This window comes from Macaca thibetana, chromosome 5, assembly GCF_024542745.1.
Source record: "Macaca thibetana thibetana isolate TM-01 chromosome 5, ASM2454274v1, whole genome shotgun sequence".
Classification (NCBI taxonomy): domain Eukaryota; kingdom Metazoa; phylum Chordata; class Mammalia; order Primates; family Cercopithecidae; genus Macaca; species Macaca thibetana.
The window spans coordinates 108,722,284-108,738,602 of NC_065582.1; the positions used below are offsets into that span (position 1 = coordinate 108,722,284).

The 16,319-nt window shown below is 38.4% G+C and overlaps 1 protein-coding gene across 8 annotated transcripts in view; it reads right to left on the minus strand.

Moving 5' to 3' along the window:
• Positions 1 to 16,319, minus strand: part of AASDH (aminoadipate-semialdehyde dehydrogenase) — a 41,262-nt gene that overhangs the window by 10,321 nt on the left and 14,622 nt on the right. For 7 of the 8 annotated variants that reach the window (XM_050791877.1, XM_050791872.1, XM_050791873.1 and 4 more), the window contains 7 exons: positions 13,773 to 13,965; positions 7,163 to 7,404; positions 6,698 to 6,804; positions 6,029 to 6,201; positions 5,394 to 5,586; positions 3,329 to 3,444; positions 1,245 to 2,040 (listed from right to left, as the gene is read on the minus strand). In XM_050791877.1, the coding sequence (XP_050647834.1) occupies positions 1,245 to 2,040; positions 3,329 to 3,444; positions 5,394 to 5,586; positions 6,029 to 6,201; positions 6,698 to 6,804; positions 7,163 to 7,404; positions 13,773 to 13,965 (1,820 nt within the window). Of the gene's footprint in view, positions 1 to 1,244; positions 2,041 to 3,328; positions 3,445 to 5,393; positions 5,587 to 6,028; positions 6,202 to 6,697; positions 6,805 to 7,162; positions 7,405 to 13,772; positions 13,966 to 16,319 lie in introns of those variants that run through there. The other variant, XM_050791880.1, reaches the window with a different exon arrangement.

Genomic DNA, 16,319 nt, shown 5'->3' on the forward strand with positions numbered 1-16,319 from the left:
CTGGCTGTGGTGGTGTGTGCCTGTAGTCCCAGCTACCCAAGAGGCTGAGGCAGAAGAATCACTTGAATCCGGGAGGCGGAGGTTGCAGTGAACTGAGATTGCGCCACTGCACTCCAGCCTGAGCGACAGAGCCAGACTCCATCTCAAAAAAAAAAAAAAGTCCATGAATTCTTTGATGCACTTCCTTTCAAGAGGTGGAGCCTAATTCTCTTCCCCTTGAGTGTGGCTTGAACTGAGTTATGCACTTTTCATTTATTTATTTATTTTGAAACAGAGTCCTGCTCTGTTTGCTCAGACCAGAGTGCAGTGGCACAATCACCACTCACAGCAGCCTCAACCTACTGGGCTCCAGTGATCCTCCCACCTCAGCCACTCAAGTAGCTGGGACTACAGGCATGTACTACCATAGCTAGCTAACGTTTGTATTTTTTGTAGAGACAGAGTTTCTGCATGTTACCCAAGCTGGTCTTGAACTCCTGGGCACAAGTGATCCGTCTGCCTTGGTCTATCAAAGTGCTGATATTACAGGTGTGAGCCACCGCGCCTGGCTGAGTTACGCACTTCTACTTAACAGAAGAAAACAAAAAATGATGGTATGGAATTTGGAACACTGGGTCATAAAAGGTACTCTGTTCCTCCTTACCTGCTGTCTCCTGGATCATTCACTCTGAGGAATGTTAGCTGCCATGTTTTAAGGGCAGTCAAGCAGCCTAGAGAGAGGCGCATGTGGCAAGAATTGAAGCTTCCTGTCAGAATCAGCAAAGAACTGAGGCTTTCTGCTAATAGTGATGCAAATGAGCTATCTTGGCAGATTTTCCAACCCAAGTCAAGCTTTCAGATGGCTATAGCCAGAACTGCCAGCTAAGCTGCTCCTGAATTGCTAACCCATAAAAACTATGAGACAATAAATCTGTGTTGTTCTAAGTTGTTGAGTTTTGGGGTATTTGCGATGCAGGAACACATTTTATTATTATTCCCATTTTACCCACAAGGAAAGTGACATTCTAAGAGGTTCAGTAACCTGCCAAAGGTCACAGAGCTCATAATAGCTATAGAGGTAGGTTCAAATCCAGGGACTCTTGACCCCAAGGCCCACATTGTTAAACAGCACAGGGTTGACTATTATTTTTTGACAGCAACCAAACCCATCATACATAGATTTTTTAAAAATTTAACTTGGGCCTATGAAGATTATTGTATGGTAATTCAATTTAACTCCACAAACTTCAAATTTAAAAACTTACCCACCACAATAAAGTTTCCACACTTAGATATACATGCTGAGGATTCAATTCGATCTCCCAAAAGCTGTTCCCATTTCACCTTCCCGGAGTAAAAGTCAACTGCCTTCATTCTATGAGAATGGGAACCAATGTACACAGTTGTAGATGACTTATCGAAAGCGGGTATTACAACCAGCGGTGAAGCATCTACGCACTTGCCTGTGTCTGACCTCCACCTCACATGTAACTCCATTTTCTGAGTCCCTATCACAGGTTTCCCCTCTTCAGAAACTTTCACAACACAGGATGGATCTTTTGACTTTCCAATAAGAACTGGAGAATTTAAGTCTTTCACATTTTGAATGTTGGTCTGTGAAACTGAATCAGAAGGATAGGCTGAAGAGCAATGTCCTAACTTTGTTGAAAACCTAGTGGTATTCAGAGACAAAATTTGACTCCCTCTGCTCAGTGCAACAAAAGCATTAATCTCATTGTGGCAACTTAAAGTCATGATAGCTTTCTGATGTAAAGATGTTCCACTAGCTTCCTCTTGATTAATGTCGCTGAGTTTCCTTTTTGTGGCACAACTCTTCCTGAATGTCACATCTTCATCTGGAAACACTGTTTGAAGAATGTGGTTGTAAATCTCTAAAATGGAACTGCTGAGAATAATTTCCAGAAGCCCAGGCACTGATGTACCAACAAGTTTTTCAATTTCACTGAGGAGCCGGATGGACTTTAAGGAATCTCCACCACTATTTAAGAACAGTGACTCATCAGGAACCTTCAAAAGATCTTCTGAGAGATTCAGAGTAGACTACAGATGAGAGAATAGAGAAATATGTGACGTAAAGGTCTAAAATCAAAAGACTTCAACATTTACAGGTAATATAGAGAGATGAGAGTACCTATATTAATAATTAGAAATATAGGCTGGGCACAGTGGCTCACGCCTGTAATCTCAGTACTTTGGGAGGCTGAGGCGGGCGGATCACATGAGGTCAGGAGTTCGAGACCATCCTGGCCAACACAGTGACACCCCATCTCCACTAAAACATGAAAATTAGCTGGGCATGGTGGTACCCACCTATAATCTCAGGTACTCAGAAGGCTGAGGCAGGACAAACACTTGAACCCGGGGGTGGAGGTTGCAGTGAGCCAAGATTGTGCCACTGCCCTCCCACCTGGGCAGCACAGTAAATCTCTGTCTCAAAAAATAATAATAATAATAATAATAACAACAATTATAAATATAAAATAAATACTTTTAATAATAAAATAAAGTTTTAAATTATTTTATTTATGTTAAAGGAGATCACTGTGCTACCAATTTTGTCAGAAAGTCACTCTAAAAGTACAAAATATACTTCCCTTTAGAGCTGTTTTCTTACCCATAAAATTGGGACAAAAACATCTGATTTATGAATTATAAAGCCCACAAGATACCAATAGCCAGTATTTCTGTAATACGGGAATAATCTGTCTTTGGTTGCTTCATATAAATCAAAATTACTTTCCAAGAATCTAAAAATGAAGTAGATAAGACTTTTATCTTAGATACCCTCTATTTTTAGACAAGGCTACACAATTACATCCTCTTTTCAGAACCCTTTAGAAGCGAAAAATCTATATTTTATTTAAGAAAAATTATTAATTTATTGAGATATATTTTAAAAATTCTCTCAAGTAGAAATACATAGTGTTACTGAAAGTTCTTTTGGAATAATGATGTAAGCCCTAAGCCTAACAGACAACACATTGTGCTATAGCAAGATTTGGCTACTTTCTCAGCTCTGACAAGAGTGTTACTACATTCCACCGATCATCTTAGAGAAAAGTTATGTCAAAACAGGTTTTGTCTACTTGTGCCTTTTATTACTACTTCACTTTCAATAAATTTCTTTGTGGGGAACTTAATCTAGTCTTACAGTAGAGAACCTAACCTTCATTTTAACACAAATTGGATAAATGAAGCCATAATACCTAACATCTGGGTAGCAATAACATTCTCAGAAAATTGTATCCAACTTGTTAGGATGATAGCATTCCCTAAAGATATAAAATGACCTCCTTATAATAATAATTTTGTAACTTAAAAATTATACCTTCCACAAATACTGTAATTTTTCCCAAAGGTCCTCTTTCCCACTGAGTTTATTCTCAGACTTCAAGTTTATGTAGTTTAAATATATCTTGTTTAACTCAGAAACATCAATTTTGCCTTAATATAAAAGAGAAATAACAAATGTTTTAAAACATTTTAAAATTTCACTCAAAGCCTTTATATATTCATTAGCCATACACATTTTTTTTTGTACAACACAGAAATTGTATAAAGAGTTTGTTGTCAACAATGAACTCTAAAAAGTTGTCTGATGCTACCAAGAATGTAGAGAGAAATAGATGAGAAACAGGCCAGGCATAGTGGCTCACTCCTGTAACCCCAACACTTTGGGAGGCTGAGGTGAGAGGATTGCTTGAGGCTAGGTGTTCAAGACTAGCCTGGGCAACACAGCAAGACCCTGTCTCTACAAAAAAAATTAAAAATTGGCCTGTAGTTCTAGTTACTCAGGAGGCTTAGATGGGAGGATCACTTGAACCCAGGAAGTTGAGACTGCAGCAGTCAGCCCTGATTGCCCACTGCATTCCAGCTTGGTTGAAGAAGTGAGACCCTGTCTCCAAAAAAAAAAAAAAAAAGAAAGAAAAAGAAAAAAAGGAGCTAATATTTATCCAATTTATCTCAATTTCAAGATTTAAAGAAATAGGTTCCATTAACTGAGCAATTACTGCATTTTGAAGTATATGTTAAATAAAAATGAAATTGGGAAGGCAATATAATATGGTGATTAAGATGATATATTTTGAAGTCAAACAGTGCTAGACAGACAAAACAAACAATAATAAAAATAAAATTAAAATAAAAACAGTCCTAGACAGAATATCAATTCTATCACTGTGATAAGTTAATTGTATGTGTCAATGTGGGTGGGCCACAGGGTGCCCAGATTAAACATTTTTCTGACTGGGTCTGTGAGGGTGCTTCTGGATGAGATTAGTATATGAATCTAATTAAGGACTCAGAAAAGTAGATTGGGCATCATCCAAACTGTTGAGGGCCAAAATAGAAAAAAAGGCAGAGAAAGGAAGAATTTGCACCCTTTTTCTTTCTCTTTTTTGAGATGGAGTCTCACTCTGTTGCCCAGGCTGGAGTGCAGTGGTGCAACCGTGGCTTACTGTAACCTCCTTCTCCTGGGTTCAAGCGATCCTCCCACCTCAGCCTCCCAAGTTGCTGGGACTACAGGCGTGCACCACTGCACTCGGCTAATGTTTTTTGTATTTTTAGTAGAGACAGGGTTTCACCATTTTGGCCAGGCTGGTCTCAAACTCCCAACCTCAAGCGATCCATCTGCCTTGGCATCCCAAAGTGCTGGGATTACAGGCGTGAGTCACCGCACCTGGCATGCACCCTCTTTGTGTCACTGCTTAAGCTAGGACATCTCATTTCCTCCTGTCCTCAAACAGGGATTTACATCATCAGCTTCCCTGATTCTCAGGCCTTAGGACACAGACTGAATACAGCACTGACTTTCCTGAGTCTCCAGTTTGCCAAAGGGAGATTAGACCTCTTAGCTTCCATAAATGCACAGGCCAATTCCTGACAATAAATCTTTTATGTATCTATATATTGGTTCTGTTTCTGGAGAACCTTGACTACTATACTAATATAACCACTAACTAGCAAAATGATTTTTGGAAAATTACTTAACCTCTTTTTTAGATGTTGCCAAGTCTGGAGTACAGTAGTTATTTACAGGCACAAACATAGCATACTGTACCCTCAAACTCCTGGCCTCAAGTCATCCTCCACTTTAGCTTCCCTGAATGGCTGAAACTACAGGCGCTCACCACTATGCCCCACTGAATTACTTAACCTCTTTAAGCCTTATTTTCCTCATCTGTAAATAAGAATAATACCACCTATCCACAGGATTTTCTGAAGATAAAATGAATTAATTATACAAAGTGTTCAAAAGAGGGTCTATCACAATAAATGCTAGTACCATTTACAAAAATAATAAAGATTTATGTGATCATTAAGCTAGTTATGAATACAATTAGTATTATTTGGCACTGAATTACTAAATTATATTTGGCACTAAATTACTTTACCGTGGGATGTAAATGGTAGAGAATCAATCAATACAAGCTCATCCGGGATTGCATGACTTGGAAGATATTTGTGCAGTTCTTTAAAGATGTATTCTTTTACTGAAGCATCTTTAGACACCATGAAGAGAATTAATTTTTCCTGATTATACCATGTAACTGCACAAGACTCCACTTGCTGAAGCTCTTCAGCAACCTATAAGAGAGATTATCCCAATTTGCCAATGAGGATATTTACAAACAAGCTTCCTAAAAGCTTACTTTTTAATGTCTGAAATCAAAACAGCTGAATTAAATTTTGGAATATACTGGAGATTTTTTAAAAAATTGCTTTGCTACTGTTACTATTACTTGCACATAGGGTTCATAATATTTTTCAAAATAATAGGTCCTAAAGCAAAAGAAGCCAGTTTAATTTCACAAATATTAAAATCCAGTTTGTCACTTATTTAAAGAATAACCATCTCTTCATGCTGGGGATAAGGGGCACCCTGAATTATTCATATCTTTTATTGTAATTCATCACTAACACAAAAATGTCAGGTGTAAATAATAGAGACCCCAGCACAGAAAATTGGTGGTGGCTGCTTCTAATACTTACATATATTAATAGATAGTCAATATTTAAATAGTTCTACCTGTTGCACAAGTTCAATGTTAAGACGTTTGCCATGACGTTTGATCTGACTGTCTTTTCGTCCCAAAAAAAAAATCTCTCCATCTTTCACAGTCACAAAGTCTCCTGTAGCTCGCATTGTGCCAAGTGGTACTGTCACTTCATCATCAAGAAAACACACTCTGTTTCTGCCACCTTCCCAAGATATAAACACCAATGTCATAAAAATTCAAGAGAAATATATTAAAAACCGTAAAATCAACAACATCTCCAAAAGTTTGGTGACTAAGTTTCAAAATTTAAATACTAAAAGAGGGGCTCATTTTAAAATGTTATCTGATAAAACTAGACACAATAAGTTCAGTAAATAAGCAAAGAGATAAAATGAAATTTATTTCTTAAAATTTATAGATTTAAAAATTCTTAGACTACTGATTAAATATAATTTTGGCTATAAATATAAATATGAAGGTCCAAGTTACAGTTTCTAAATTACTTTTATTAATGTATTAGGTATTATTATCTGAAATAATTATTGTAACATTTGGTATTTCATGACTATATGAATGAGATTAAAAATTATCACTGAAAAGCATGAGATAGACAAAAGAAAAAGAGGAAAGGAATAAAATTAACACATCAGATCATTCTTCTTGAAAAAAAAATTCTCAATCAACAAATATAAAACAACCTAAAAATACTTGGCCACTGCCTTCCTGAATTGTGAAGCCATTAGTATCTCTGACTTCAACTACTGTTCCAAGAAGTGGAAATCCCAGTTGTACAGGCAATTCACATCTATGAAAATAAGACCCAGAACAGATTTAAAATTTTTCATTTGAATAGAATATTTTCCAATATATTTAAATCATACTGTACCAAATAAAGAAAAAAAAGTTTGTTATGCTATAATTCAAAGACTGACAAGAGGAAAAGGTTAGGTGGAGAGGTAATCATATATGTTATTCATTACTATTTAGTACAAAAATTTGTAGCAGTATCTTGGCACCAGCCATAGTAAGGAAGGTTCTGGATTCCCGACTTAAAATATCAGATACAATCATATTTCTAAAATTATTACCCCAGTGCCTATCAAAACCAAAAACACTATCAGTGTTAAGATCCTAGAAATACATAGTATAATGAAGACCCTTACTTTAAAGTAGAGTTAAGAATCTTCTCTGGAATCCTATAAATGGTTGCCCAACTTGATACCTCTGTGATACCATAAACATTAAATATTTGTGTTTTATTGCCTTCTCCTCTCCAGCTTCTGAGAACTGTCAATGATGGAAACACTTCACCACCAAGGGCTAATACTCGAAGAGAAGTAGTGGCTGACAAAACATTTGACTTGATAAGCTTAGATCCAAATCTTCTAAGGAATGTTGGTGTTGCCTGTAGATACATTAAAAATAATTTATTTATTTCCCTTCACTTCTTTAGAAAGGTAAGCACTGTAGTTATTATTTCAAAGTTAACATTTAGAGCCCACATGGAAATTAAGGCTGTGTTTATCAAATGGGAAATCCCATTTGGAAAACTACTGGTGCAACATTATCTTCTTGTTTTTGTTTTTGTTTGTTTGTTTGTTTGAGACAGGGTCTCACTCTGTTGACCAGGCTGGAGTGCAGTAGCATGATCACAGCTCACTGCAGCCTCAACCTCCCAGGCCCAAGTCATCATCCCACCTCAGCCTCCTGAACAGCTGGGACTACAGGCACATACCACAACTAGGTGATTTTTAAAATTTTTTGTACAAATAGAGCCTGTGTTGCCTAAGCTGGTCTTGGACTCCTGGGCTCAAGCAATCCTCCCACCTTGGCCTCCCAAAGCACTAGGATTACAGGCGTGAGAGCCAACTGGCCCAACATTATCTTCCTAATGTGGATATCACTTATGCTTTAGAAAAAAACTCAAGCAAAAATATTATTTATATTTCATCATACAGTTCATACAAAAAGGTTTAAGGATAAAAAGGACAAAAACTATAAAATCAATTTACCTTTCCTTTCTTGCTCTGTATAAAAAGTATACAAAAGGGTTTAAAAACGTGCCGAAGTAGCTCTCTCCTCCCGCCATCCAAGATGCCGAAAGAAAAGAAGGCCAAGGTAAAGAAGGTGGCTCCGGCCCCTGCTGTCGTGAAGAAGGAGGAGGCCAAGAAAGTGGTGAATCCCGTTTGAGAAAAGGCCTAAGAATTTCGGCACTGGACAGGACATCCAGCCCAAAAGAGACCTCACCCGCTTTGTGAAATGGCCCTGCTCTATCAGGTTGCAGCGGCAGACAGCCATCCTCTATAAGCAGCTGAAAGTGCCACCTGTGATTAACCAGTTCACCCAGGCCCTGGACCACCAAACAGCCTCTCAGCTGCTTAAACTGGCCCACAAGTACAGACCAGAGACAAAGCAAGAAAAGAAGCAGAGGCTGTTGGCCTGGGCCAAGAAGAAAGCTGCTGGCAAAGCGGACGTCCCCACTAAGAGACCACCTGTCCTTCCAGCAGGAGTTAACACCGTCACCACCTTGGTGGAGAATAAGAAAGTTCAGCGGGTGGTGACTGCACACGACGTGGATCCCATCGAGTTAGCTGTCTTCTTGCCGGCCCTGTGTCATAAAATGGGGGTCCCTTAGTGCATTATCAAGGGGAAGGCAAGACTGGGATGTCTAGTCCACAGGAAGACCTGTACCACTGTCGCCTTCACACAGGTTAACTTGGAAGACAAAGGCGTTTTGGCTAAACTAGTGGAAGCTATCAGGACCAATTACAACGACAGACACAATGAGATCCACCGTCAGTGGTGTGGCAATGTCCTGGCTCCCAAGTCTGTGGCTCACATCGCCAAGCTCGAAAAGGCAAACGCTAAAGAACTTGCCACTAAACTGGGTTAAATGTACACTGCTGAGTTTTCTGTACATAAAAATAATTAATACAAATTTTCCTTTAAAAATGTGCCTAAGTAAAACAATAATGAATAAAGATTGATAACAAAAGCTTTATTGAGGTATAACTGACATATAATAAACTATTTTAAGTATACAATTTAATATATTTTGATAGACATATATACTAGCAAAACCATCACCACAATCAAAATAATGAACATAACTGTCTTAGTTGATTCAGATTACTATAACAAAAATACTGTATACTAGGTAAGAAATGTAGCGCTCACAGTTCTGAAGATAGGGAAGTCCAAGATCAAGGTATGGGCAGACTTACTGTCTGGTGAATACTCTACTTCACAGATGGTACCTTCTTGTGTTCTCGCATGGTAGAAGGAACCAACAAGCAACCTCAGGCATCTTTTATAAGAGCACTAATCTCATTCATGAGGTTCCCACCCTCGTGACATAGTCATCTCCTGAAGGCCCCACATCTTAACAACAGATTGGGGATTAGATTTCAACATATGAATTCTGGAGAGACACAAACATTCAGATGACAGCAATATTCATCACTCCCAAAATTACCTGTGTACCACTATAAGTCTCCTCTCCAACTGGATCCCTTATCCAGACAACCACTGATCTATTTTCTGTCACTATAGATCAGAATAATCTTGTATAATTCCATTAATATAAATTATATATAAAATTATGAATAGAAATTATATATTCCATTTATATAAATGGAATCATAAAATACGTAGCCTGTTTTGGCCTGGCTTCTTTCACTCAACATAATAGATACAATTCATCTCTGCTGCTGAGTGTATCAACAGTTTTATTCCTTTTTATTGCTAAGTAGTATTCTATAGTACGGATCAGGACTGGGTTTCACTGTTCCATATAAAATTCAGGATCAACTTACTCATTTCTAACAAAAAAGCCTATTGGATTTTGCTAGAAAGTGTGGTTAATTTACAGATCAATTTGGGAAGAAATGCAATCTCAACAATATTAAAACTTCTAATCTATAAAGACAAAATATTATTTAGGTCTCTAATTTCTATCAACAATGTTTTATAGTTTTCAGTGTACTAATCTTGCTCTTTAGCTTTATTCCTACTTTATTGTTTTTGATGCTAGTTTAATATTAATTTCATTTTTAGATTTTTCTTTAATACATATACATATAAATATATATGTACAAATATATATACAGAAATACAATTGATTTTTGTATATTGATCTTCGATCCCCCAACCTGACTAAACTTTATTATTTCTAGCAGTCCTCCTCACCACCCCCACCCTCCTACAAGATTTTCTATATACAGGATCACACCAACTGCATATAGAGAGAGTTGTACTTCCTCCTGTCCAACGTTAAGTACCTTTAATTTTTTTCCTTCTTGCCTTATTGTACTGGCAAGAACCACCAGAATGTTGAAGTGGCAAAGGCAAACTTGCTTGCCTTGTTCCCAATCTTAGGGTCAAAGCATTCAGTCTTTTATCAAGTATGGTGTCATATCACCTGTAGTTCTATTGTAGGTGCCCTTCTTCATATTGGGAAAGTTCCCTTCTATTTCTAGTTTGTTAGGAGCTTTTTAAAAAATTATAAATGGGTGTTAGATTTTGTCAAATCCTTTCTCTGCATCTATTAAGATAGGTATGTGCTTTTTGTTCGTTATTCTTTACGTAGTGTATATCATCAATAGATTTTTGGATGTTAAACCAAACATGCATTCCTGGGATAAATCCCAAATGGTCACCTTTAAATTTACTGAGACTTGTTTTGTGGCTTAGCATATGACTTATCCTATGAAATGTGCTTAAAAAGAATTCTGCAATCATTGGATAGAGTGCTCTATATATGGCATTTAGTTGATAATGCTGTTCAAGTCTTTGATACTAGCTGATTTCTGTCTAGTTTTTCAATCAATTATTGAAAGTGGGGTGTTAAAATCTCCAACCATTGAGTTGTCTATTTATGTTTTCAATTTTATCCATTTTTGTTTCATGTATTTGGAAGCTAGTTTTAGGTGGATATACATGTATAATTGTTACATCTTATTGATATAACAATGTATTTACTGATGTACTGACAATCTTATCCTTATAAAATTGTCATTGTTGCTTGGTTTTGTTTTTGTTTTTGTTTTTGTTTTCTTTGCTAGTACATTTCTTTGCTAGTAACCTGCCTGGACTAAATCCATGAAGTCTGTCTCCCCTCATATATGTGGCCACTGATGTTGCTGCTTAGTTGTTTATTAAAAAATATATGTTCTTCTTTTTATTTTTTGTGAGATGGAGTTTCGCTCTTGTTGCCCAGGCTGAAGTGCAGTGGCGCAATCTCAGCTCACCACAACATCCACCTCCAGCCTCCCGGGTTCAAGTGATTCTCCTGCCTCAGCCTCCTGAGTAGCTGGGATTATAGCCACCCGCCACCATGCGTGGCGAATTTTTTTGTATTTTTTTAGTAAAGACGGGGTTTCACCATGTTGGACAGGCTTGTCTCAAACTCCTGACTTCAGATGATACTCCCACCTGGGCCTCCTAGATTGCTGGGATTATAGGCGTGAACCACTGTGCCCTGCCTTATGTTCTTTTATTTATTTATTTATTTATTTATTTATTTATTTATTTATTTATTTTTGAGACGGAGTCTTACTCTGTCTCCCAGGCTGGAGTGCAGTGGCACTATCTTGGCTAACTGCAATCTCGACCACCCGGGTCCAAGCGATTCTCCTGCCTCAGCCTCCTGAGTAGCTCCAAGTAGCATAACCTCAGCCAGGAACATGCTTATCCCACCACCACTGCAATCTCAGGCTAGAAGAGCTGTTGCCCTCTCAGGCTAAGGAACTGTAGGCCTCCCTACTGGCCTACTTCAAGATCATCATTTCCACAGATGCTGCAGCTGGTCATGGGCATTAGTGACTATTACGAATTAAGTGAGCCCCTTCAAACAGACAGAATCTGTTTAGTTTATCAAAATAGAAAGTGGAAGCTGGACGTGGTGGCTCACATCTGTAATCCCAGGACTTTGGGAGTCCAAGGCGGGCAGATTAAGGAGTTTGAGGCCAGGAGGCCAGGAGTTCAAGACCAGCCTGGCCATCATCGCAAAATGCTGTCTCTATTACAAATACAAAAATTAGCTGGGCATGGTGGTACATGCCTGTAATCCCAGCTACTCGGGAGGCCAAGGCATGAGAATCTCTTGAGCCTGGGAGACAGAGATTGCAGTGAGCTGAGGTCGCACCAGTATACTCCAGGCTGGGCGACAAGAGTGAGACTCTGTCTCAATTAAAAAAAAAAAAAAGACAATGGAAACTAATAATTAAGATGCACATATGCACATAGGTACATGAATATAACACACCATATTCTGAATGTTTGTGTCTCCCCCTCAAATTCGTATGTTGAAATCCTAACTCTCAGGCCAGGTGCGGTGGCTCACGCCTGTAATCCCAGAACTTTGGAGGCAGAGGCAGAAGGATCACTTGAGGCCAGTAGTGAGATCAGTGTGGCCAACATGGTGAAACCCTGTCTCTACCAAAAATACAAAAATTAGCCTGGCGTGGTGGCGGTCGCCTGTAATCCCAGCTACTCGGGGAGACTGAGGCACAAGAATCGCCTGAACTCAGGAGGTAGAGTGAGCCAAGATCACGCCACTTCACTCCAGTCTGGGCAACACAGCAAGACTCTGTTGAAAGAAACAGAGAGAGAAAGAGACAAAGAAGGGAGGGAGGGAGGCAGGGAGGGAGGGAGGCAGGGAGGGAGGGAGGCAGGGAGGGAGGGAGGAAGGAAGGAAGGAAGGAAGGAAGGAAGGAAGGAAGGAAGGGAGGGAGGGAGGGAGGGAGGGAGGAAGGGAGGGAAGGAAGGAATTCTAAAATTCAGGGCAATGGTATTAGGAGGTAGGGCCTTTATGAAGTGATTAGGTCATGTAGGCAGAGACCTCATGAATGAGATTAGTGCCCTTATAAAACCCTTTCCATCATGTGAAGACCCAGTGAAAAGACTGTAGTCTAATGAATCAGTGAGTGGGCCCCTCGTGAGAGATCAAATCTCCTGATGACTTAATCTTGGACTTCCCACCTCCAGAACTGTAAGAAATAAATGTCTGTTGTTTATAATCTACTCAGTTTATGGTATTTTGTTACAGCAGCCTGAATGGACTCACACACACAGGAACTATGCTACACTGTCTCATTTAATTCTATTTGAGATGGGTATTATTTCCATTTATAGATAAAACCTAAGGCTCACGGCAGTTAAACACTTAACAAAGATATTTACATATTATGATATGCATATAATATTGCTAATTCTCTAGTACCTTTAGCTACTTACACTGTAGTAACTTAAGGCTTGTGTACCAGTCATATACTTGTGTATCTGCATGACCTAATCACCAGTCAGATACACATTTAAATAACATTTTAAAGGGCCAAATTTCGAAAACACTTGTTTCTGTAGGTTAATGTAAAGTATACTGATATAAAAATAAGAAAATCTATATTCCTAACTCGATTATAATTTAATGTACTTATACTAGTTTTTCATGAGAAACACAACATACATAGATTTTAAGACAGAAGAGGCAGCCTATCCTTCTCAAATCCAACAAATCTGAGTCAAAGTCAAGGTCCTCTGGTTATTATAGTATGCACAAAATACATAATAAAGTAATTTTCTAGGCAGAATTCACTTATCTTTTTTCATTTTCAAATAAACAAAAAAAAGTCACATCATGAGGAGATAACCCTTGATAACCTAACCAGATTATATTAATCCATTGTAAAGAACTACAGGAATACAAAATATTCTTTAAAACACTTGAAATATTGAAAAATGATAAACAAAACATTCACTGCTACTAAAATGTACCTGCAAAACAGTCACTCTATGATGGGAAAAGAGAACACTGGCTAATTTTGATGGGAGCAACTTGATGGAAGTTGGTATAATAAGCAGAGAGGCACCACTTGATAGAGCAAGAAATATTTCCACAACAGAAGGATCAAAGGTCAGAGGTGAAGCCAGAAACAAAACATCTTCTTGTGTGATGTCAAAAAGTACCCTAAGGCAAAACAGAATGCAGTTATAAGAAACGTCAAACATTTAGTAAGCACATATCCTAAAAAAGTGTTCACGTGTTTATGATTATCAAGTTTCTGAATGTTGGCCAGATTTTATTCTTCTCTCTTAAATTAGGCAAAATAGTGCTATCAAAATTCAAGAAATCTTCTTCATAAAAGAAAGAATTAACAGCCATTTAAAGCAATATCCATGTTTTACCAGACATATTTTATCATCTGTGATGACTTTTGATGTGTCAACTTGGTTTGATTGAACTACTGCCCCCAGAATTCCCTCTCTAGTATGTTTCCCGTTAGGGAAGGAGACAAGGGATATTCTCTTGAGAGCTGAGGAACAGAAGGGAGGCTGCTGCTTAGCAGCACACACGCCTTCTTCAAGCAGTTATTCAATCAAACCCTATAGTCCCTAATCAGCTGATTTACTTAATCAAAAGTGAGATTATCCAGGGTTGGCTGAATTTACTTGGAAGGCCTTTAGAAGAGGTTTTAGGCCTTCTCTGAAGAAGAGATCCAAACAGCAGCTGGGTCTGCAATTAATCTCCCTTCCCTCCAATCTGATTTCACCTGGGACAGTCTCATGGCCACAGGATTCCAGCCTGCTTGTGATCACCCCTTCCTAACTGATCCCTATGGACTTTAGACTTGCTTAGCCAGCCCCCACAACTGTGTAAACCAATTTCTCATAATGAATCCCTGATCTAACTCCTGGTTCTGCTCCTCTGGCAGAATCCTTATTCTGTCATACTTATTCAATGATGCTTAATAGAGACTTCCGACTCCCCTTTCTATTTGGCATTTTCTTTCAGTATCTGAACAAAAAGCAGAATAAGAATATATGTGGTTAGGATCTTATAGAGCATGGATAGTCACTGTTGAGCCTATGACACTATTTCAATTTGAACACACAAACACCAATACATCTAAAAGCATCTTAATTTCAAAAGAGCATCAAATATGGTATAAACATTTTAAAAATTATAACCATGTATATGGTGTCTCAGGTAAAATAAAAACTCACTGTATGTTAAAGGTGTAGGTGCCGAAAGGCTGTGATAACTTTCCTCCCCATCATAAGGCTCACAGCCAACACTCTTATAAACAAAAGACAGTTTAACAACAGAAAAGCATGACAAATTAATTTAATCAAAGTTTTATGAAACATGGGAGGCTTCAGAATGAAGACCCAAAGACCCAAGGGAAAAGCGTCTATTTTAATGCTTAGATTCAATAGAGTGGACAGCTGTGTAGAAATGTGATTAGACAAAAAGGGAATGAGTAATAAACTGAGTGGGAAAATCCAGCAAGGCCTGTCCTTTTAAATTCCTGGCTTCTCTGCGTGGCATTTCTTCCTCCCATGTATAGGGCAGGACCCTTTCTGGAATGAGTCTTATGTTGTACTTTCAGACAAGGTAAGTAAGAGCAATTTCTTTACAGCCAGCGCTTACATGTAAAGGTTAGATTAATATTTCTATATTTCTAGATTTTTTTTTTTTTTTTTTTGAGAAAAGTCTCGCTCTGTCACCTAAGCTGGAGTACAGTGGCGCGATCTCGGCTCACTGCAATCTCTGCCTCCTGGGTTCGAGCGATTCTCCTGCCTCAGCTTCCCAAGTAGCTGGGACTACAGGCATGTGCCACCACACCTGGCTAATTTTTTTGAATGTTTAGTAGAGACTGGGTTTCAACCATGTTGATCAGGCTGGTCTCAAACTCCTGACCTCAAACGATCCACCCACCTCAGCCTCCCAAAGTGCTGGGATTACAGGCGTGAGCCACCATGCCCCGCATCTAGGTTTTAAGACTATCTTTGAGGGAGAGGGTTCGGTTACTACAGCCTGCCTTGGGGAGAAAGGGAAGCAAGAGAAAGAAGGGCAGAAGGTCAGAAAGAGACTTTACTTCTGAAGTCCTTCCAATGTCCTTCAGTTCAAAGTACTCAGCATGCCAAAGTGCCATACGTTGGGGTATCATTTTCTGAGCCCAACAAAGGCTACCCTCAAACTTCAAGTTTTAGAGGAATTATTCTTCACATATATTGTCTAGCTTCCTACTTAGGTATTCAGGGGAGAGCAAACTTTCTAACAGGCTTCCAACAAAACTTAAATTCTGAGAATATTTTTAGTTTTTCAATTCTATGAACAAAAATGGGCAAGGTTACGCATGCATAGAGGATGAATGCTCCATGTAGTTCATTTCAAGAAAGCAGCTTAAGATGCATTCAATATAAGAAAAGTTGAAAAAAAAGAAGAGACAGATTTTAAAGGAAGAAAAAAAGTGGAACGCAACAAACATTTAAACATATTACTTGTGAAGCTTAGGTTGGGTATCTAATATATTGTTC